This window comes from Brachyhypopomus gauderio, chromosome 4 (assembly GCF_052324685.1).
Source record: "Brachyhypopomus gauderio isolate BG-103 chromosome 4, BGAUD_0.2, whole genome shotgun sequence".
In the NCBI taxonomy this organism is placed as follows: domain Eukaryota; kingdom Metazoa; phylum Chordata; class Actinopteri; order Gymnotiformes; family Hypopomidae; genus Brachyhypopomus; species Brachyhypopomus gauderio.
In genome coordinates, this window is record NC_135214.1 from 2,237,500 (window position 1) to 2,260,816 (window position 23,317).

The 23,317-nt window shown below is 42.4% G+C and overlaps 1 protein-coding gene across 1 annotated transcript in view; it reads right to left on the minus strand.

Moving 5' to 3' along the window:
• Positions 1 to 4: 4 nt before the first annotated feature.
• The window catches only part of LOC143511536 (uncharacterized), a 139,260-nt gene continuing 115,947 nt past the window's right edge, over positions 5 to 23,317 (minus strand). Inside the window, exons 29-51 of the mRNA XM_077001139.1 lie at positions 22,579 to 22,799; positions 22,410 to 22,444; positions 16,699 to 16,759; positions 16,230 to 16,492; positions 13,070 to 13,275; positions 12,723 to 12,928; positions 12,432 to 12,509; positions 11,869 to 12,041; positions 11,351 to 11,588; positions 10,965 to 11,174; positions 9,799 to 9,888; positions 8,417 to 8,521; positions 6,505 to 6,738; positions 6,370 to 6,421; positions 5,769 to 5,980; positions 5,420 to 5,572; positions 3,444 to 3,532; positions 3,082 to 3,210; positions 2,671 to 2,748; positions 1,789 to 2,144; positions 1,624 to 1,673; positions 1,266 to 1,516; positions 5 to 985 (exon numbers count right to left, since the gene is read on the minus strand). Coding sequence (XP_076857254.1) covers positions 604 to 985; positions 1,266 to 1,516; positions 1,624 to 1,673; positions 1,789 to 2,144; positions 2,671 to 2,748; positions 3,082 to 3,210; positions 3,444 to 3,532; positions 5,420 to 5,572; positions 5,769 to 5,980; positions 6,370 to 6,421; positions 6,505 to 6,738; positions 8,417 to 8,521; positions 9,799 to 9,888; positions 10,965 to 11,174; positions 11,351 to 11,588; positions 11,869 to 12,041; positions 12,432 to 12,509; positions 12,723 to 12,928; positions 13,070 to 13,275; positions 16,230 to 16,492; positions 16,699 to 16,759; positions 22,410 to 22,444; positions 22,579 to 22,799 — 3,872 coding nt within the window. The 3' untranslated portion in view covers positions 5 to 603. The remainder of the gene's footprint in view (positions 986 to 1,265; positions 1,517 to 1,623; positions 1,674 to 1,788; positions 2,145 to 2,670; positions 2,749 to 3,081; positions 3,211 to 3,443; positions 3,533 to 5,419; positions 5,573 to 5,768; positions 5,981 to 6,369; positions 6,422 to 6,504; positions 6,739 to 8,416; positions 8,522 to 9,798; positions 9,889 to 10,964; positions 11,175 to 11,350; positions 11,589 to 11,868; positions 12,042 to 12,431; positions 12,510 to 12,722; positions 12,929 to 13,069; positions 13,276 to 16,229; positions 16,493 to 16,698; positions 16,760 to 22,409; positions 22,445 to 22,578; positions 22,800 to 23,317) is intronic.

Genomic DNA, 23,317 nt, shown 5'->3' on the forward strand with positions numbered 1-23,317 from the left:
AACATTAAACTCACTCAATTTATTACTGTCACAGTGACAATTTGACATCTGTAAGAAACAATTTTTCAAAATAATAATAAAAACACATTTAGTGGGTAACTGGGTAGTGGTGTTTTTCTATCTTAAACGGAAGTTATATGAGCTATAACCGAGCAAACGCCCCTGATCTGGTTGTGATACATTGAGGGTGTCAGATTACAGGAAAACTCTGCAAGTTCACATTTGTGTACAATTCAGGGCACTCGGTGAACACACGCGAGTAGAATCACTGCAACGACAGACATGCTCTTCACCGCCGCTCTCCACCCACCCGCATTACAGGGAGACGCTCAGCACCCGCTAAAGACTTCTAAACAAAATTAAAAGCTTAAAAAAAATAAACACAAAATCCCCATCTGTGTCCGTCAGGGAAGGTTTGCCAAGGTCTACGAGGGCTGGGAGCCGCAGCTATACTACAGCTACCGTGCAAGATGTTTTCACATTTTTGGAACATAAGCTGCAAACTACTGTATGACCACGCAGAAGGTATTATCAGCTGGAAATGTAATTTTTGATTACCTGTAAGTAGTTTGAATCCTAAATAAAATCTCCTTGCTCATAGCATTAAAAGCCAAGTGATAAGAAGATATCATCGATCTCGTTGTTCTGCACAGTACGAGTTTGTCTTTGGTTTTCTTGAAGGAGTACACCCTCGCTTCCTGGTTCTTCTTTCTTTAGTAGTTGTGTACGAAGAGATGAAACACTCCTGTCCATTTTGCACTTCTGTGATGACTTCACAGTTGCACCAAAAAGGTTTCTGGCTATTTGCGGCCGCGTTCTAATCTGTCTAAATCTGTTCCTGGCACTCCTGTAACGTGCCGCAATTGTGAAACGGGTTTTGAGGAGGCCTCGAGTTCTCCACGGAAAGTAAGATGATGATGATGAGGTTCCTTTAAGCATCACGCGCCAAACACTCTGCAAAATCCTCTGTAGTTTCTTCTGCACACTGAACAAACAAATAAATTAACCAATCAGACTTCAGTAAATCACTGCACATCTAGGTCTTCCACAATGATCAAAATAGTTTATATTAACTCTAAGATTTATTTTAATGTAGTACAAGACATTATTTACTAACAAACGAATCTCCCCATTATGTGGAGTATATACACACTCAATTTCTAGATCGAAGAGTATCCATGTGGCCATACAAGAATCTCTTATGCAACATTTGCACGAGAAAGGTTCCAGCAGCAGAGCTGCCCAGTAGGCCACGTCAGCCATACCTGAGTCCCTCACACTCCAGGGCCTTCATCCTCCGGCACCTCAGGAGTACGAAGGCAAGATACCGGCGCTCCTGGTGTAACCTCCACCTCCTGCACCAGCCTATCATCTCCTCAAGGAGAACTGTCAGGATGCCAAAGGAGGATGCCGACTTGAGACGGTTCATGAACATTCTCCTCTGTTCTGATACAGCTGACTTGGACACACCCGATCGCGCTGATGACACTGTGTTAATGGTCACTTCTGCTGCATGCTGGGGGAGGGGGTGTTGGGGGGGGTATAAAAAAAATAGTTTTGGAGAACACCACATGACAATGTGCCTGTATAAAATATCGCATCAAGTCAAAGTGAGTACGGTACCTGTTTGGACCCCCCATGGATTCGCTGAAGCATAGACTTCACGTTTAATGCTGAGGAGGATCAAATCAAATCAAAGTTTATTTGTATAGCGCTAACAAACAAATCATATTTTTACATCACAAGTGAGAGACACCAGAAGCATAATCATCTATGGGGCAGACTTACGAGACTGACGAGGACCTCGTCGTAAAACGGCCCTCCCCAGATCCACACTGGACTTCCCTCCCTCACTAGCAAGCAGACGCATCGTCCCGGACTCCTCCGACCGATCTCTTTCACCCTCCTCGAACAGCTTGTCCAGAATAGAGGCTTTGGGGCGTCTCTCTACCCCATAGAGCTCCGCTCTGCCTCCCTCCTGAAGCAAGTCGGCACGGGCAGGGCCTAGGAAAGATCCCAGGTCCTCGGGCAGGGAGAAATCAGTCAGGTAGGGCAAGGGCCTACACTGGGACACCTCCAGGCATAGCTCCAGGGTCCTCTGGTACACAGGCACCAGGGCCCTCAGGATACCTCTGAAGAACACCCTAGATATCATGAATGCAAGGGGTGGAGTTGAGAGCCTCTTCAGATTAAACACGTTTCAACCTGGTTGTTGTTATTCATAATTTACATGGCACTAATATGAATTTGTCCCTTTAAAGGCTTAAACACAGTTTAGTGGGGCGATTGTTCAGGTATTCAAAAACTGAGAAATCTTTTTTTAGAAGCTCAAAATTCACAGATGTAGGCTTACACATCTTTTTTTCTTTATTCACACGTTTTGACTATCACGACTGAGCACGATTTCCTGCTTCTGGTGTGGATGTAGTTAGAATAGATTGTGGAACCACAAAATAAAGGAAATGAAACATGAGAAAACTCGCTTTTCAATATTTTTAGTAGCGTTTTATGTTTCTTGTGTTTTTGAAAGCTTAAATTATTACCTCACTGAGCTATTTTTAGGCCAATCAAAAAACCTGGAACAGATCTGAACTTTTCCCATTAGTAAAGATGCACCGCACAGCTATAAATTATGACTTCAATTTGAGAGTCACAGGTTTGACACGTTACCAGAGTCGACTGAGGATGCTGACAAGCACCAAGTTCATCACGATGAACTCCGACAAATAAAGATGTTGCCTTGTTAGTCTGTGAGGAAGGAGGGGTCAAGGATCCACATCAAAACACAAGCAACACCATTCAAGTCCCGCATTCATTACAACAGCTCACTGTCATTTGCTGTCTAACATGCCAATCAGCTTCAGCCCTGCTCTGCAGTAGCTCTAAAATCTAACTCCTCACCACGCAAACACACACAAATCTCATTCTCCCTGGTTCTGAAACAAGTCTGCGTGCAGCCATGCTGTGTGTCTCTGTAAAGCTCTGTGTGAGGTCTCGATTTTATACAAACTCTATATTCATGGTACGTCACCTTCTTCTTAACCACCACAAAGCTCTGGTTCTGATAGCAGTGAAGGATACGAGAAGGCTATGGAGCATTGGTCCAGGGTCCGAGCCAAAAGGCTGGAGGCTCCTAGCAGCTTCAGACAAAGCCATTCCAGCGCAGGCTGGCTGGGAACCCTGCAGTGTCCGATCTCTACTGCTGAGTCCCTGCACAGACCACATCAATCAACATGAACAACGTGAACAGCTGCTCTTCCTAAATCTATACGAATTTCTAGCTTTTGGGAAAAATAAAACATTGCAGTCAGACTGTTTCTATTGCCACGATCAACTTGTTTGCTCGCTGACCGTCGTGCATTTGCTAGTATATGTCAAAGTCAAAACACCAAATTACAATACAAGAAACTACACACGCAGCATATGCATGTGTGCCACTTTACCTCTGCGTTTTGTTGGGACACAGCTCCTCCAGGTCTTGCAATGCTCCCTGCAACTTCATTTCATTTAACCGATTTATGCATTGCTCAACCTGCAGCGAACATAGAACACGGTCACCTTGAAATTATTCTTTCATAAAAATGTTTACAGCAATTGCGATTCATTTCACGAATGTTTATCCAATGATTGTGGACACTACAAAGATAACTTCCACGCACAGACCTGCTTTATTGCGCGGAAGGGCTTGTGTTTCCTTAGGCTGTTGTTCACTACGTAAAGCATCTCGTACAGAACACGGATCTCTGTTCGCAGAACTTCACTGCACAACAGTTTCTGGACGTCCTCACAGCGGGCCAGAAGACTTTCGATGACATTAGCTGGAACACACGAAACATTGTCAAGTCAAACACAATCACGCCAGCACAAATGTTTAACAGGGATTAAAAACTGCACTGATTGTAACATGCGGCCAGTTTATTGAGTTACTTTACTCTGTCGCAAAACCACGTGTAACGAACCTAGGGCTGGCTACACAAACAGAAAGCAAACGAAATCTGCCAAACTACATGTAGTATAGTCGCATATGGGTCCCACGATATGAAATTTACCTGTTCCAGCATTGAAGTTAATTTGGCAAGAGGAAATAACACTGGGATAAGGAATATTTACTTTATTCCACGGCTCCACCATGGTTTTCAAAGGCGACCCGGAAGAGAACGTTGACGAAAGACTGACGTCAAATTGGTTGCCAGATCCCACCACTATTATCACACATGAAAATAGAGGAACGTTTTCCGCGCGAGTTTCCCAGACCCATCTTAAGCATAAACCCAATAACATGTTTGACGTTTTCATAATTTAATAAAAAAAGACATCTTAATAAATTAACCATTTTAAATATTATATATACATGCGTGTGAAATATATGAAAGCTTATAATAAATAACATAAAAAAAATAAAACAATAATTCTCTGCAAATTCTGCACTTTTAAAAATTGACATTAAAGGTTTATAAAACATTTTATTTAACTTTCCACAGATTCTCTTATCTGTGGAAAAAGCTGTGAGAGCTTGTGCTATCTCTAAACTGCTTCACCTCAAACTCCATTTGTTCTCTGATAGATTTCAATTCTCTATGTGTGTGTGTGTGTGTGTAGATCAGCTGTTTCTTGGTCATCTATGGCTAGTTCAAAACGCTGCAAGTCATCTTTAAAATGGTCGAAGGAAGCACGTTTTGCTAATTTCTGTCCGATCATCCCTTCACTTCCTTCCATGAACTTTAGGATCGATTTAAACATTTTGCTAGTTTTCAAATCCCTGAACCAAATGGTACCAACATATCTTGCAGATATTTTGCAGGTTCATATTTGTCTGAAAGTTCCTGTATGTCGCAGCTTGATGCTTTAAGAAAACCCAAGAGTTGGATGTTACCATTTTAGTACCCAAACTAACTCCTCTTATTTGTGAACAGAACTAAGCTGATTTTTGAGAGTTATCAAAAATCATGCTAGATTCATAGCAAATCATATACTGTAGCAAGCTAATGGACTACATATAGTAAACATACAAGGCACTGGGGTAGTACACAACACAATACACAACATACAAAAAGTGACAGCAGGGTAAACACAAGATGCAACAAGACACACTTTACACATTTGTGCATATGAAATAAAAAATGAGTGCCCAGTAACTTGTAGTTCTGTAACCATGGCAGGCCAGTACTGTAAACTGGGTGAGTTGGTACAGCACCAATAACAACTCTGTGTTTCTTAAGCTGGACACTGGGAATGAAACTAGACTGTAGTTTTGAGTGATTTCCACGTCAGGATTCATGAGGGAAAACAGCACAATTTATGAATTCTTTAATTATGAAAATAAGAGCCATCTTTAATTTCACATTATGCACTTTTTGCAAAGCTCTGGGGTTGCAAATACATGAAGCTTGGGTGTCAGGACAGCATGGTGTGCTCAGACATGCAGTTGCATCCACGTGGTGATTCGTGAGTTGACCTCATCCAGCACAGACTCATCCGACCTTCCCTTCACTGTCAGACCGTGACCGGCCCCCTCCACCCAGTGCACCAAACCCGGGCTCTCCATTTCCTCTACAACACCTTCCAGAAGTTTCTAAGAAGAAAGCCCATGTTGTTTGCATTACGAGAAAATAAGAAAAATAACCACAGATCTTCCTATTTTGACCCACTTTGCCTTTCTTGCTTGGGTTCAGAGTGCTCATCATGCATTATCCTGAACAGTCTCGGTGCAAATCAACACTCTGACTGCATCTCCAGGACACAGCTGGGCTCTTCAGAGACAGACTTACTCTTCTGCACATATCGTCCGCTGTCCCGGACACAAAGAGTACAGGGACGTGGGACAGGGCTCGGATGTCCTCACTGCGCTGAACGTGTGCATTTAATTGGCCCGGCGGGTGCAGAGGGAAGGACAAACACAGCAGGCCACGCACGGCGCCCTCCTGCTGGGCACACAGGCGTCTGCACAGGGCTGCGGCAGCTCGAGCCCCCAGTGAGCGACCTGGCACGTAAACAGCATGGCCCTCCCAACGTGAAAAAGAGCAAGCAATTGAACAAACAACCACAAACAGATCTCCCTGAATCTCAAAATATTACATTTTACTTGAGAAGAAAGCTCTACAGTAGGGTCTGGTTTCTCCAGAACACGACTAGTCATAGATCACTAAAATGGACTTCATCATGCAATTAATGACAATAAATGTATTCAAAACTAAAATGTATTCACTAAAATCTTGTTTTTGTTGACTGTCATGACCACGACAATTTAAACGTTCCTTTTAAGAGTCCGTAAAGTACAGCTATAACCATAAAATTTATGGTTATGCGCATCCATACGTGTATGCTTTACTATGCACCAACATTTAAAGCTTGTTCACGTCTATTACTCACCTCCAAGGAAAATATTACTCAGTGTAAACTTCTCAAGAGTTTTCAAGTAGTCCTGTAAAATAAATACACAGAGCCACAGCGTTAATAGTTTGGCGAGGCCGTATCTGCACTGTGGACCACACTGGTGCTACTTACTACCACTGCTCCGTACGCGCGCGCTCGGTACTGCAGGTTGAGACCTTTGCACGTGAAGCGGAGGCACAGCAGCCCGGAGGAGGCGGTGGAGTGAGCGAGTGAGCGCAGCTGTGTAAGGTTCATGTCTCCTCCTGCACCGTGAGTAAGGACCAGCGCCGTCCGCACGGAACACACTCCAGGAATACTCAAAACCCCATCCAGGTTCTTAGTCCCGAATGGGATTTTTATATTCTCCTGCGGAAGCAGGCAACATTTAGGGTGGCTAATGTGTATTTAGTCTAGAATAAAGAAGAAAGAAAGCCACCACAACATAATTGACTGATTTTATATCCCTGAAAATGAATTAAACGCAAAACTGTTATAAGTCCTCGCATAAATAAATCCTACCTCAGTTACAGACACCATTTTCGATTGATTTTCAGTAAGTTTGTCAACTGCAACGCCATCTAGTGGCGAGGCGTGACATTAAACTTCCGTATCACTTCCTCGGTAAACGTAAAACGTTTGCAATAGAAATATATAAAGTTGCTACAGCATAATATATTTTGGGGAAACCCAACATTTACCACAGTACATTGCAACTACATTTAATTGTTGATATTGAGCAAGGCCCTCTCATCCAACATCAGTGCCTGACCGTACTAATGTCACTTTGAGTAAATGGCACACACTCCCAAATTTTAAAGAAAACCTCCAGAGGACTGGGGGCTATTGTAGCACAGACACAATAGGCCATCCGTCACTTTGATACACACAGTAAAACTGCAGTGTAACATCGGAGCCCATGCAGTAATAAATGATGTCTGATCCAAACAGACCAAAAAAGCTAGTTTTTTTGGTTTAGAATACAAGGGGCTAAGGGTTAAACTATGTATTGTTTGGTACTGTTTGTTATTGCATTTATTGTTATCTGATATGGATCTTCTATTTATTTTGCACTTCTAGAGATTACCATTAATTCCATTAAGTATCTTAACCTACTGTTTTAGCTGGGATTCTATCTATGAGTAAATGACGCAACACTTTTGCAGATCACATTGGATAAACGCATCTGCTATATGGCAAAACATGTAAATGTAAAAGATCTCCCTCATTGGTTAAATGTGTCAGTGCAAACTCTACGGAAACAATTAAAGACAGTGCTGTCTACCCCAACGCTGCTGTCTACCCCAACGCTGCTGTCTACCCCTACACTGGCTACCATGTAACCGCAAACATTTACTTGGTGATGGGAAAACCAAAGTGATTCCAAAGCTTTAGAACATTTTGTATTTAATCTCAAAATTAAAAAATCCAAAACAATTTATAAATAATGAAAGTACAGTCAAAAACACTGGATTAAAGTGTTTGTAGTGACCAAAAAGATGAGCACTGGAATGTTTAGGCCGCTGTTTCATCAGAATAGCGTGGCAGTTATTTCAGGATCCCACGTGTGGTTGTTCAGAGCTCATCTCTGACCTAAAACACAGGGAAAAAGAGGACCATGCTGCCTTAACTGGGATCAAGAACAACGTGAATTATGGGTTTTAAATTATTATGGGTCATGTGTTTTATCAAACAATGGGTGGTGTCAGTGAAGCATTTAATGGTATAATTAAATGCATGTTCCAGGGTTGTACTGTATTGTTTCTTAATGTACTCAAAAGTAATTGTATACACAACAATGAAAACAATGTTTATGTTATTAAAACATAAATGCATGTCCCTTTAAATTCTATAAATGCATACATTACTGAGCAATCAGAGCCGAGACTTAAGGGAGTGCATCTCGTGCACATGCACGCTGCCCCCTCCTTTCCCCACACACACACACACACACACACACACACACACACACACACACACACACACACACACACACACACACACACACACACACACTCGCGCGCACACACCCCACCAATGCACTCACCTCGGCTCTATGGCAGTAACACGGGAAAAGGTCATCCTTAGGCTGACCCACCAGCTCCATGCCCTCGTGAACTTTAGGCTCGGTGACCTGCAACTTTGCGTACTCCTGCGGGACATTCACGGAGAGAGGAGGTCACGCGTGTGCACGGACGACGACGTCAGCAGCACTTTTGCAGGACACGGACGGTGCAACGGGGAAAACACGGTGCCTTTGGCGTTTTAAAATAAAGATTCCACCGTCTTGGGTCTACTGGAATGATTCTGCTCAGTGCTCCAGATCATTTTCTCGTTTGTCCTGAACATGTTCAGGTCTACAGGCTCCTCTGCTCCTCCCCTACAGGATGACACAAGATCGCTTTATTGCGATATGTGGTGCAGATCAAAAGTGAAGCTGCGTGTTTGTGGTGGTTTTTCTTTGTGCCAGTACACTGTCTATGACAGAAGCTAGCTTTATTTACATGAATGGCCTAAAGTATTGGACACCCTATATAATTATACAATCCTGGTGATTCAGGTAATTCAGATTCATTTAAATAGCTGCAATTCATCTCAGCCCAGAACTGTCTGCATCTGGTCACTGAAGTCTAAATGTTCACAGTACTTTAGAACAGGAAAATGCTTTTAGAATAGAAGTCCCGATAGAACTTTAAGACCTCAATATTTCAAAATCCTCAAACCAAAAGAGTCACATTTTTATTCTGTATACAGAACTTAAAATTTTGGATACAGGTTATCGGAGAATAAGTAGGGGAGGGGGGTGATTTAAGTTTGATATTACACATAGTTTTCCCAGTTTAAGCATATTTAACCATATAGACTGGATACTACTTGGGTGGCAGCCCATTCTCGTCACACATGACAGAGGGCGTTTGGCCAGTGCTGCTTCAGTCTGACCAGTCAGGTACTGAACAGGTTTTATATCAACGCATTTCCTGTTTTGACTGTTGAAATATTACATGCTGTCCAGCTCAGGAGCAAAATGCTCTCAGATAAGCACGAGCCGTCACAAGGGAAAGGAAGCGTCGGTGTGACACTGAAAACTAGTTCAGCTGTACACGTGTGCAACCCAAGGTCAAAATGAAGATAATGAGGCCACCAGAGTCTTCAACATCTCAAGGTCAAGACGACGTGCGTGTACATAAACACATCCATTCAATAAAGCCAGCAGCCATGCTAACTGCAGTGTGTGCGTTACATTATATCCCGATGTTATCTGACCTATTTCTACCGTGACCTTGGCTTTGTGACATAAACCTGAGGTATAAAGACTGATATAAAGATTGGATATGATAAGATAGACAAACTGATAAGCAAAGACAGATTATTGGTTCCTGCAAACACATTTAAGCACATAACAGAGGTCTTCCAGAAATTAATACTTACCTGGAAAAGTTTGAAATAGTAGCAGAATATGCCGTCACTCATCAGGTGGGTGCGAGCAAACTGCTGAGCTGCCTTCGCAATTTTCCTGGCCTGCAAGAGACAAAAAAGGAGAGGGGTCAAAGGTCACTGTTAAACTAGAAATACTCAAATTCAGCACACAAGAACTAACTATGCTTAAAAAGTCAATTTTATGGTTATAGCTGTACTTTACGGACTCTTAACAGGAACGTTTAAATTGTTGTCATGGTCATGACAGTCAAAAAAAAAAAACAAGCTTATATGAAAGAAAAACAGGATGTGCTTAAATGTAAAACATTAAAATGAATACAAGTAAAAAAAACAAAAAAAAAACAAAACAAAACAAAAACAAAACAGCTAACCAAAAACAGTACAACATTCTAATACACGTTAAGGGTAGTAAATAATGGGCAGTCATGGTCCTGTGGTAGGGGACTGGTCTTGTGACCGGAGGGTCGTGGGTTCGATTCCCAGACCTGAGGCCATGACTGAGGTGCCCTTGAGCAAGGCACCTAACCCCAACTGCTCCCCGGGCGCCGGGATAGGGCTGCCCACTGCTGTGATCCACAGCCCCCTAGTAATCACTAGTGTGTGTTTGTGTGTGTGTTCTAATTGCACACATGGGTAAATGCGGAGGACAAATTTCAATTCCGGTGATAAAAAAAAAATCACAATTGACAAATATGGCACATTTCATTTTTTTTCATTTAATGCATTTTCTGAGTGGGCTGGAAAGTTAGGCAACTTGGGGCATAATGAATCAATGACTACACATTAGCATCTTTTAATTTTAGAACAATAATTTTATTACCAACAAAATAAAAATGAAAACAGTTATGTTGTGGATTTAATATTGCTTAGACACCGAATATGCAACATTGCTTCAGTTTTAGTGTTACAGTCCACTATAAGCCAATGACATCTTATACCCTTATTTTTTATGTTATACAATTTTACCAGAACAAAATAATTGCTCCATCATTAGGAGACTACAAGTTCAATCCCTGTTGATGCTACAGCATCTAGGATCCTGAGAGACCCAAACTGACTGCATACTCAGTCAATACTGAATGCTAATGTAAGGTTTACTTTCAACACCAGCAATCCATGCCTCTTGTTTGTGTGTGGGTGTGAGATCAGGGAGGTACCTCTTCATCATGGTCTTTAGCCCACTGGAGTCTCTCCAAGAGGTCACTGAGGTCAGCTTTAAAGGGGATGTAATGGACCCAGGGCTGGAGCTCAGCGTAGAAGTGTTCATAATAGATGGATTCCTGCTTCAGTACCACACTGTCCCCAGCGAGCAGGTAGGGCAATCGGTACGCCGCCACTGTCCCGTCAACATTTATCTGGTACTTATACTTACAGACAAGTTCAAAGTTTGTCAGTCTACCTCGCAAATATTGGATGAAGAAAATGCTGTTTCTTCTGCTCCATGTTGCAAATGGAGTTTGAGTAAAGCTCATCATACATGACCCAACAGAACACGCTAAACCCAACACGCCAACCAATCTATCCACCCCTCCAGTCCACTCACCTTGAAGAAATCAAAGAAGGACACGTGCTTGACGAGTGGTCCATACAGGACCTCGTCATGCTTGAAGAAGAAGAAGTTGGTGAAGGCGGCGTCCAGCAGCGTAGGGTTGGACCGGGCCATCTTCACCAGCTCCAGCCGCTCCCGACGGCTGTCACGGCCTCGCCAGAACCCGGTGCTGTTCTTCTTGGCCCAAGGGGGGCCGGTGTTTCCCTGCACAGACATCATGTCCAAACTCACCCTGCCAGAAAACAGCAAAATTGAGTAACAGTTCTTTTTCTCTCCTATCAAACATTAATTAATCTGGTTTAAACTTTTCCAGATTTCCAGATGAAGAAACATCCTACATTTTGATTTAAACGTCAGATTTAAAATGAGTAAACTACGCATCTCTTGTTTAACCACGGGAAACAGAGATTTGTCTGCATATCATTTACTCTGCAGGACCACAATATGTATATGTTGTTTAAAAACACATTTCAAAAGTGCTACTCAGCTCATATATCACAGGAATTCCATACCGGCCCATAGTCTCCAGCACAGATTCTGTAAGGTCATAGGTTGGCATAACAATATCTCGAGTGTCATTGGACCCACACCACGAAAAGATGGGGTGGAGCTTCTCTGGGGCCCGCCCCTTCTCCAGAGGCCAGTCCCCCAAGTTCACAAAGAACTCAATATCTGGAAGTCTGACCTGAAGACATGGGAAAAAATAGATTAGAGTTAGAATAGAGAAGTCAATGATTTATATAATTATTTTCATGAAAAATACAAAGTTATACATATTAATTCCTGGTTGGGGCACAATACCTCCATGCATGAAACCATCCAGAAGCATTTAAAAACATCTAAAGTCAGACCCTAATAGTGTGAGTGACTGAAAAGCATTAAAGCAAACCAACACCTGAAGCCAAACCTGTGACAGTGTGACACTGCCCCCTGCTGACGGCATATATATACAGAAACTGGGTGAGTTTCTGTAGAATAGTTCAGCACAGATGAAAAACAAAGGCAGAAATAAACACGCTCTCTGAATAACTGCTAACCAGCCAGATGAGCGTTCCCTCAAGGGGCCACTACATACTTTACGTGTGAGGGAGAGAAGAAACGCGTCCATGAAGATCCTGAACCCGACGTGTTCTCCGTGCGTCTTGATGTAGACCTACACACACACACACACACACACACACACACACACACACACTGCATCAAACTCACGGCCAAACATATAACGAGAACGCCTTTAAGAATAGTCTCACTTCATTTGAAAATGGGAATTGTTTGTCCTTATTATTCAATATAACTTGAACATTTCCGTTAGGTGTTCCCACTACATCAGGAGACACAGGGAACTCAAACACAAGGTCTGCACTACCTGGTTGTTCTTAATGGTGTAGTGACAGAGACTCTGTCTCTGCCCAAAGCGACGTGGAATCTCCTGAGCATTGCGTTCCAGCTCCACTCTGGGGAAGGCGGACAGATCGCGTTGGATCTGAGCGAAGGCAGAGGGGCAGTGCATGGACTTCTCCCATAATGCACCATTGGACTCAGGGCAGTCACATGACTCATGGTACACTGAGCCTGGAGAGACAGGGACACAGAAGCATTGGGTACAATGACCAAGTGGTTATGTTAAACACAGACTACATGTCTCTGATCCAGGCATCATAATGCATTCTATCCCATAGGGCAGTTTTTCCCCCAACAAAAAAGGACACTCACCTTTGAGAACATACGGCGACTTGGCCACATGTTTGTTCTTCAGGAACACATGAATGGTCAGATCTGTGTAGCTGGCATACATGCGGTAACGCACCAGAAATGACCCATCCCGGCGATCTAAAACCTGCACCCAGATCCTGGAGAAGGGTTCAGATGGTGACACGATCTTCACCTCAAAGGTATTCTCTCCCGGTGAGGCTGTCAAACTGAGTTAGACAGATTAGAGTTAGACAGATGAGTGGGTGTTTAAATACAGGCCAATACTTGCAAATCAGATTTGGAGCATACTGAGACTAGCAACATTATGCATGAGAACTTCCAAAACGGTTCATGAAAAAATTTATACATGATGACCGAACTGATATTTCAAAGGAATGGTTGAAGGAAAAATGTAATATTCTCATGAACTTAAAGTCTTTACTTATTTGCTACGTCATTGGAGTTCCAGTGCAACAAAAAACTTCATCTAAAAAATTCCAGTCACAGATTGAAGGCATTATGAATGGATGTCACTGGACTCGTTAAAAAAGAAAAAAGCAACGGTCATGCTGGAATGTATAATTAAGGCATGCAGGCCAATTTATAGTGATATGCTACACACAAGGTCAAGCTTGGGGTGAAACTTCAGCTGCTTGCACAACACACAACTAATTTAATTTTCAGCTCTGCTGAGTTTCAGGTTTTACACAAATGCTATTACTAGGTCATGATGCAACTCGAGACAGAATTACAAAATGTTATGGGAAATAATATATTCCAGCATTTACCCTTGGTGTTATACACATGACATTTGTAAATGTAGATTCTGACATTTGTTGCCAAGTGCAGCCGACCAGAAGTGTTTAAATGACCAATCTGCCCAGTGAGAAGATCATCAAGGAGCTGAAGATACTGGAACAGGTGCAGTCACTTCAAACTCTACAGACTTCAGTCACTTCAGACTCTACAGACTTCAAACTCTACAGACTTCAGACACTTCAAACTCTACAGACTTCAGTCACTTCAAACTCTACAGACTTCAGTCACTTCAAACTCTACAGACTTCAGTCACTTCAAACTCTACAGACTTCAGTCACTTCAGACTCTACAGACTTCAGTCACTTCAAACTCTACAGACTTCAGTCACTTCAAACTCTACAGACTTCAGTCACTTCAGACTCTACAGACTTCAGTCACTTCAGACTCTACAGACTTCAGTCACTTCAAACTCTACAGACTTCAGTCACTTCAAACTCTACAGACTTCAGTCACTTCAAACTCTACAGACTTCAGTCACTTCAAACTCTACAGACTTCAGTCACTTCAGACTCTACAGACTTCAGTCACTTCAGACTCTACAGACTTCAGTCACTTCAGACTCTACAGACTTCAGTCACTTCAGACTTCAGTCACTTCAGACTCTACGGACTTCAGACACTTCAGACTCTACAGACTTCAAACTCTACAGACTTCAGTCACTTCAAACTCTACAGACTTCAGTCACTTCAGACTCTACAGACTTCAGTCACTTCAGACTCTACAGACTTCAGTCACTTCAAACTCTACAGACTTCAGTCACTTCAAACTCTACAGACTTCAGTCACTTCAAACTCTACAGACTTCAGTCACTTCAAACTCTACAGACTTCAGTCACTTCAGACTCTACAGACTTCAGTCACTTCAGACTCTACAGACTTCAGTCACTTCAGACTCTACAGACTTCAGTCACTTCAGACTTCAGTCACTTCAGACTCTACGGACTTCAGACACTTCAGACTCTACAGACTTCAGTCACTTCAGACTCTACAGACTTCAGTCACTTCAGACACTACAGACTTCAGTCACTTCAGACACTACAGACTTCAGACACTACAGACTTCAGACACTACAGACTTCAGTCACTTCAGACTCTACAGACTTCAGTCACTTCAGACACTACAGACTTCAGTCACTTCAGACTTCAGTCACTTCAGACTTCAGTCACTTCAGACTTCAGTCACTTCAGACTCTACAGACTTCAGACACTTCAGACTCTACAGACTTCAGTCACTTCAGACACTACAGACTTCAGACACTACAGACTTCAGTCACTTCAGACTCTACAGACTTCAGTCACTTCAGACACTACAGACTTCAGTCACTTCAGACACTACAGACTTCAGTCACTTCAGACTTCAGTCACTTCAGACTCTACAGACTTCAGTCACTTCAGACTCTACAGACTTCAGTCACTTCAGACACTACAGACTTCAGACACTACAGACTTCAGTCACTTCAGACTCTACAGACTTCAGTCACTTCAGACACTACAGACTTCAGACACTACAGACTTCAGTCACTTCAGACTCTACAGACTTCAGTCACTTCAGACACTACAGACTTCAGTCACTTCAGACACTACAGACTTCAGACACTACAGACTTCAGTCACTTCAGACTCTACAGACTTCAGACACTTCAGACTCTACAGACTTCAGTCACTTCAGACACTACAGACTTCAGTCACTTCAGACACTACAGACTTCAGACACTTCAGACTTCAGTCACTTCAGACACTACAGACTTCAGTCACTTCAGACATTACAGACTTCAGTCACTACAGACTTCAGTCACTACAGACTTCAGTCACTTCAGACACTACAGACTTCAGTCACTTCAGACTTCAGTCACTTCAGACTTCCTGTTAAATGTTCCTTAAATTAGACCAAAACTAAGAAAAACACCAGGTTTAGGTGTCATTTTCTGTTTAACACACAGACAGACACAGACACAGACACACACACACACACACACACACACACACACACACACACACACACACACACACACACACACAGTGTGATAGGCCCATCAGCAAACAGCGTCTTGAGTACCTGTTCTGCTAGTGACTTTGTTTAAAGTGATGAAGCCCGCAGGTCCCCTGATCATGTGAAGCGTCTCACTGAATGCGTACCCACCCCACCACCGTTTGAGCCCCTAGATGGACCACTTCAACCAGATCTGACAGGAACATTTCTACGAGAGCTTGATGTACACAGTGTATCAAGAACTAACTTCAAGAGCACTGTAAGGAATCCGATACAAAACCAATAACTGTGGATGTGGGATAACAAAACATCACCGACACTGAAACCAACCCACATCTTGGGTTTCCCAACGTGACCTGTGGCTCCTTTACTTACTTCACTCCAGACTTGTCCACAGCTTGTATGAAGAAAAAGCGGACCGGTACCACGGCGGCGGCCTCCAGTCCGAGGCCCCACACTAAACTTTTAGAAGCACTCGGCGCAGACTGAGCGGACATTGCGGGCGAGGTCAGACACAAGATCACCAATCGCAGCAAACGTCCTACAAGCAGCTGCCGCCACATCCTCGATCGGTCCGGTTCGGTTCGGTGCGTCTGCCTGTTAAAACCCACGTTGAGACGATTCCTCGGCAATAAAGGCTGTCAAACCATCAGATTTTTAATGAATCATAAGACATCAAATCATCTCCAGACATCTGCTACTTATCAAGCTTTGAGATACACCCTCCAGACCCAGAAGTGTAGGCAGAGTCATGTGTAAGGGTCACTACTTCTAATGATGCCACTATATAACGCGGCTCTGCGGCAACATTTTCACTTATTCACTTGGAATGTAAGAAGTTCACGGAGTCGCTGTCGGCAGACGCGATTGGTCGACTGTACATGAGGTTGCCAGGTCTACCAAAACTAATCACATTTCAAACCGTGATCGTTGGAGGCTAGCCCAGAATCTAATATGTGCGAATTTGCTCTCAACCCTTTCAGTATTGCATCCCGTTTGTTTTTCCGGTTACCAGGTGGCATACATTCACGGTTTGACTGCCCGCTTTCTCATCACCTTCTCTCTTTTGTCCCAGTCTCCCTCTCTCCAACGTCGTTTCTTCCCTTTGTCAGCTCATGTTATAGGTTCATAAAAAACACAATAGGTAAAAGATAATATTCGATATAATCGACTTTTACACGTCCATCCTCCAGCTCGTCGTCCAGTTCACAATTGTTACAACAGCTTTTTATCCGGTGTTCTAGCTCTCCCCAATTTAGCGGGGAAATAGCGAACCTGGCAACTGTGGCTCCACGGAATCATGACGGTGGAAATGTTCAAGCAACACAACATTTACACAGATTTGCGCAGATATTGTGGACTTTAACTGGGTAAGTTAAAATGTTTGCATTTAGGCTGTTTATATCATATCTGTAAACACTCTATATAGCCTTTTCGTCAGTTACCGACACATGTGTAATGTCAACTGAATGTGTTGTCAATTGAAATGTACGAAATTCCCGGACTGTTTAGCCATGCTCTTTGTAACTGTCACTGTCACTGTCTTCGTAAGGACATCGCAAAGGCCATTGCAAAGATATCTGGAAAGGATATTTAACTTCTTGTAAGTCTACTATGTGCAGAATGCTTGGATGAAGTGGAACAGAAATAACATTTGAATGTTATTGAATAACATTGTCTCGATTATTTTCCCCACCTATGATATATTATTGATCTCACATTGTCATCCCAGTTTAGTTGGTGTATATTTCCACCCACTTGTTAGATCTACATTTAATGTCAATAGGGAAGGTAACTGGTCTTGTGACCGGAGGGTCGTGGGTTCGATTCCCAGACCTGAGGCCATGACTGAGGTGCCCTTGAGCAAGGCACCTAACCCCAACTGCTCCCCGGGCACCGGGCTAGGGCTGCCCACCACTCTGGGAATGTGTGCACCACAGTCCATAGTAATCACTAGTGTGTGTGTGTGTGTGTGTGTGTGTGTGTGTGTGTGTGTGTGTGTGTATGTGTTCTAACTGCAAAGATGGGTAAAAAGCAGATTGAGGTGAAAAATCACAATTGACAAATATGGCACATAAAAAAAAAATTCTTGACAGAATTAAATAAATTCTGTGTCTGGTGATAGCACTGTCTGGTGATGTCAGCACTACCCCACACTGGACCATCAGGTGGAGAATGTTCTGCTTCCGCACATCACACCCGGTGTCCTTGCTGCTTAGATACAAGGGGTGTGTAGAACATTTTATCTACAGGCTAGCCATAACTATAAATGACTGTCTACACACTGGAGTGCTCACAGGCATAGATTAACAAAAGAGAATAGAGAAGACAGCAAAATAGGCACTTGAGGCCCTATATGCATACAGAAGAACAATTTTCCCATTATAGATTATATATTCATAGATTGGTTCCAGGAACGTGACCACAAGTGTTCCTTGCTGCCCTGGCCTTTACAGTCCCTAAATCTTAATCAGAGCATCTCTTTGACCAGGTGGAACGGGCTGTTCAGAGCATGTCAGTACCTCCATCTAATTTGTGGCAACTGCAAGAAGTCACCACTTCTGTAGGATGATTTAAACCCCTAGTGGAATCTATGCCATAATAAATTGCTGTGGTTTTCAAGGCCAAAGAAGGTCTAACGTGTCACTAGACGGGTGTCTCTAATAAAGAGACGGGTGTCTATAATTCTGGAATATATATGTGTGTATAAATAATTCAACTGACCCTTCCAGTTGCTGGCCATATTGTTTATCCACAAATTTGGGCCATCTGCTACAGGCCTGTGAGCTTGAGGGTGTGGTGTAGCATTTTTGCTGGTCAAGAATTGAACTCTTCTGGGTTGAGATTGATGATTGATGATCAGTCATGGAATCTACTGCAGCCACTCCTCCATCTTAGGGGTCTGAGCTCCAGGTCCCATTAACACCCCTGGGTTTGGTGTTAACTTTCCACATTCTCTATATTTCTTCTTTCATTCCTTTGGTATTTTTCCAACATTTCACATTCATTCCTTTGAATGTTTCCATTACTTAGGACTGGTAAATTTATTACCACTGCTGTTTCATTCATTTAATATACTGTCTTCGTGTCTGGTTTGTTTGCCACTGCTTGCTTAACTGTCTGGATCTGGAGGTCACACAGAACATAGCTTTGTTCTCCACGGCTCTTTGTGGTTCCTTCCATTTAGATTAGGGCCCAGTTTATATGCATGTTTCTGTATATGATCCCTGTCACTTGGTTCAATGGAAACATGCACACCATTAATGCAGTATCTATTAAGAAATTGTCAGCTAGTTTTCTCTTGGTTTCTCCAAAGTTCAGCTGATTCGATCTGTCAAAATAGATCTAACTCCTGCAGTAATGAATGAGGGGAAATGGGTGATAATTAAACCTTTATGATAGTTATCTTAGCGTCTGTGTTAATTTATACGTACCACGTATACTGTCGTTGCAGGATACCGTATTATTTAATTAGTCTCATTCTTGTGTTTCTTTGATGCTTTTGTCTCACCTGTCAGAAATGAGTATAGTGAAGGGTGCTTAAACAGGACGTGGTCTCTGCATTTTGTCACGTGTTCTTGACTTTTTGGCTTATAAATGAACAAGAAGGAATCCTTGTTAACAGTAAATTGTTTATAGATTACATCCATTCTCTGGACAGCCAAAAGGACTGTGACTTCCTTAGGAAATCCACTGGAATAAAAGGACTCACATTATCACTGCTGATGTATTCAAATCTTAATAGCTGTTAGTAAGGGATGGCGTTAGAACATCTGGTGGTATTTAAACCCAGATTTTGAGACTTGACTGAAATATCCCAAAAGGTTCTCCTCATGCCAGATGTGCTATACTCCATGTATACTCCAGAGCTGGGTGGAGTTTGAAGAATGTCTTCAAATGTACATAATGATCACTGACCATCAAATTATTATTATATATTTTTTACACACATACAAAAAAAAAATAGATCACACGTCTCACACCTAAATAAAAACTCATTGCGAGAGTAACAAATTAGTTTTACAATATCATATACATCAATCAATGTTTATTTCAATTTTATTAGCATCAACATATGTTTTATGACTTTTTTAGTAACTTCTATAACACTACTGTAATATCGATAAGAACCAAAGGTTGTAATATCCATTTAAACAAGACCTGCCTTCTCTGAAGAGACCAGTGGCTCAGGAACTGGGTGGGTGGGCTATGTGGAATTTCATTGAGAATGTTACACAGTACCATCTTTTAACAGGTACAACATTCACAAAGAAATGTCCAAATCACATTGGTCATTGGTTTAATAGTATGATATTTCCCCCATTTTCCACAGGTTCAACTGTACATTTCAGTATAAAAGCTGAGGACATAGAAACAGAACACCCTGTAATTGTTTTTCTGCTGCTGAAACAAATGCAATGATGAATGTGAAATTAGACTAATGTAATTGTTTATCAGCACTTTCTCTTGGCTCTGAAAAAATTGCCATTTCTGGTGGTACAACTGTGAGAATCGTCTAGCTATGTCCATGGCCACATTGGTTCACTTCATAACCATGTGAAGCTGCCATTAAAACAAACTTTTTTTTTTAAAGGTGGTGATTCCTCCTTGGCTTGCTAGCTGTGCACCGCTAACTTTAATATGTTAAACCCATTTGTTTTAAAGAGCTTCGACATGAACAGGACAGAGGTGCTCTCTGCTGCCCCCTGCTGTTTGCATTCACTACCCATTTTGACTTGAACAGGATGTAAATCAGAGTGTAGCCCCTTTTATATACAAAGTGGAGGTACAGAAGTGATGGAGAAAGCTGTGGTGGGTATTGTGGGAAGTGTGATGTGGAAAAGTAATGGAACAGCTTACAGAACAAGCACAACAGGCCAGAAATTAAACCAGTAAAAGATGGTTTCACACTCGAGTACAATCCAGAAAGATTTCGCCCATGTGTAAGCTAATAGCAACCCAAATCCCACAGTGACCATGGCGGTGCACACACTAAAAGACATAAAGAACATGAATATAGATTCATGTAGTGGCCTAGTGGGCAAGTCTCCATCTGCACATGGTCCAACAACAAACGACACAAGTGACTCTTCTGACATCACATAAACTTCAAAGCCCATTCTACAAAAAAATCACCCTCTCACAAATTCATTCAAGCTTCCTGGAACTGGCAGAGGTTTTTCCATACAATATTTCCAGCGACGTGCACCGTCATTCACCAAACCTTGTTAAATGTCACCGGAGGCAGTGGAAAAGTCCAGAAAACAAAACGATATGAAAGGTCAGGTGAGAACTATTTGTCATAACATAAATAAGAAAAAGAAAACCCCCACACAATTTGAATGAACAAACAGTCGCAAATGCAGTGTACTGTAACAGACACGAATGACCAGGCTAATCTTCAAATTGAGTTAGGCTAGTTTCATCTACAGGTAACAGCTCAAAATATCAACCACGGACAGAATAGGTTCATCGCTAGTTTACAGGAAAGATACTTCACCCATCTAGAATATGACACATGAATTATTACATTTGCTTCATGAATAGAAACACATCCAGATAAGACCACAAAGATGTACTTATGGCTCGTATTGCCAAAAGTTTTCTTCCTGCTTAAACATCTAAGACCACTATGTCACATACATTTCTAGGAGAGGGTGAAGTTCTCTTTATTTGTTAGTAAAGCTGTTATTCAAGGGACATCTTGTCAGCAGCTACTTTGTAAACACGGTATTATTTTGCTAGTGGCTGGACATCAAGTAGTAATGTGGTTATTTTTCAGAACCAGTTGTTGGTAAGTGCACTACGTTTGCTCACAGAATGTAAATTTTCTTTTGGAGAACTGTGGTTATTTTTTCTATATATATTTTCTGATGTCTGCAATTTGAATATAAGGGTGGAATATATTGTGCAATTAGTGATGTCAAGACAGAGTTGCGCATATTTTCAAATAATGCTTTTCAAAGAAAAATATGGTGTAATAAAAAAAACTATATTTTGGCATTATAGCAATGCAGGTATACAGTTTTCTTTTTTATTTATATTTTATCACTATTTCAAAAAATATAAAGTTTTTTGTCATAAGTTTCTGGTATTGGCTTATATTATTAAATAAAATTATGTTATTCTTTTATTTCCCTTTGTGTTAAAGTAACATGCTGCTTTTGAATATGGCAGTTTTATGTTGTTATAGGTCATCCATTTTGTTTCATGCAGTCTTGTTGGTTTCATAGCTTTCAGAGTATCTACACGTCTAGAGCCAATTCACCTCCCATGAGACGACCCCCACCTCTGTACGTGATCAAAGATGGTCTAATCCCCAACGCAGGAGGGGACAAACTCCCTTTAGTCAATGCTAATGGTACTTGTCCATCATAGTCTGTTCCCAGTCTGTTTGAGATGTAGTCCTGTACACTCAGCTCCCATACAGATGGAACAGCACGAATTCCCTCTGTGTCTCTTTCTGTTTGTGAAAGAGTGAAGGTTAATGTTCCCGAGTATCACCCCCTTGTGGTTGGAGGGTAGAATTAGTGTTCATCCAGAGCCCTCTAAAACTGATACCACTTCTTGTCCTTGCATTTCAGCATCAGCTGTGGAAAACAACAGAAAACCAGCATTTTCAAATCAGCCTTAAGATAAAATTAGCAGGCTAATCCACAAACTTCAGTGTACACCAGAACTTCAGTACGTGTCTCCTCACAACCTCTCGGTGGCGACCCCTCACCTCATGAGCATGTTTGGAGAAGGTCTCTGCACTGGCCATCATGAGGGCGGTTCTCTCTTCCAGCTCTCCGAGCCGCTGGCCTCTCTCGTCCAGGGCGATGCGGGCGCGGGCGAGCTCCCCCACCGCCCCCCCGGCCGCCACACGCATGCCCTCCACACCGCCCTGGCCTGGGATGTGCTGGGCCAGGCTCCGGGAGGCTTTCCCTGCTGCTGCTTCGCCAACTACACACACACACACACACACATACACACACACACACACACACACACACACACACACATACACACACACACACGCACGCACACACATACACACACACACACATACACACACACACATACACACACACGCACACACACATACACACACACACACGCACACACACACACACACACACACACGCACGCACGCACACGCACGCACACACACACATACGCACACGCGCACGCACACACACACATACACACATACGCACACGCGCACGCACACACACACGCACGCACACACACACACACACGCCCATGTACGCACACACACATACACATACACACATACATGCGCACACATCACAGTTTCATCAACACACTGTGCTTTCATTATCTACAAAGGTAATGAAAGGAAAAACCTTCTTTAGTCTTTAGTACATCAACTGAAATAAGTTCTTTTTCAGTAGACCAATCAGAAAGGCTCAATATGGGGAGAGGTAAGAATATAAAAGGATCTTCATGACCACACACAC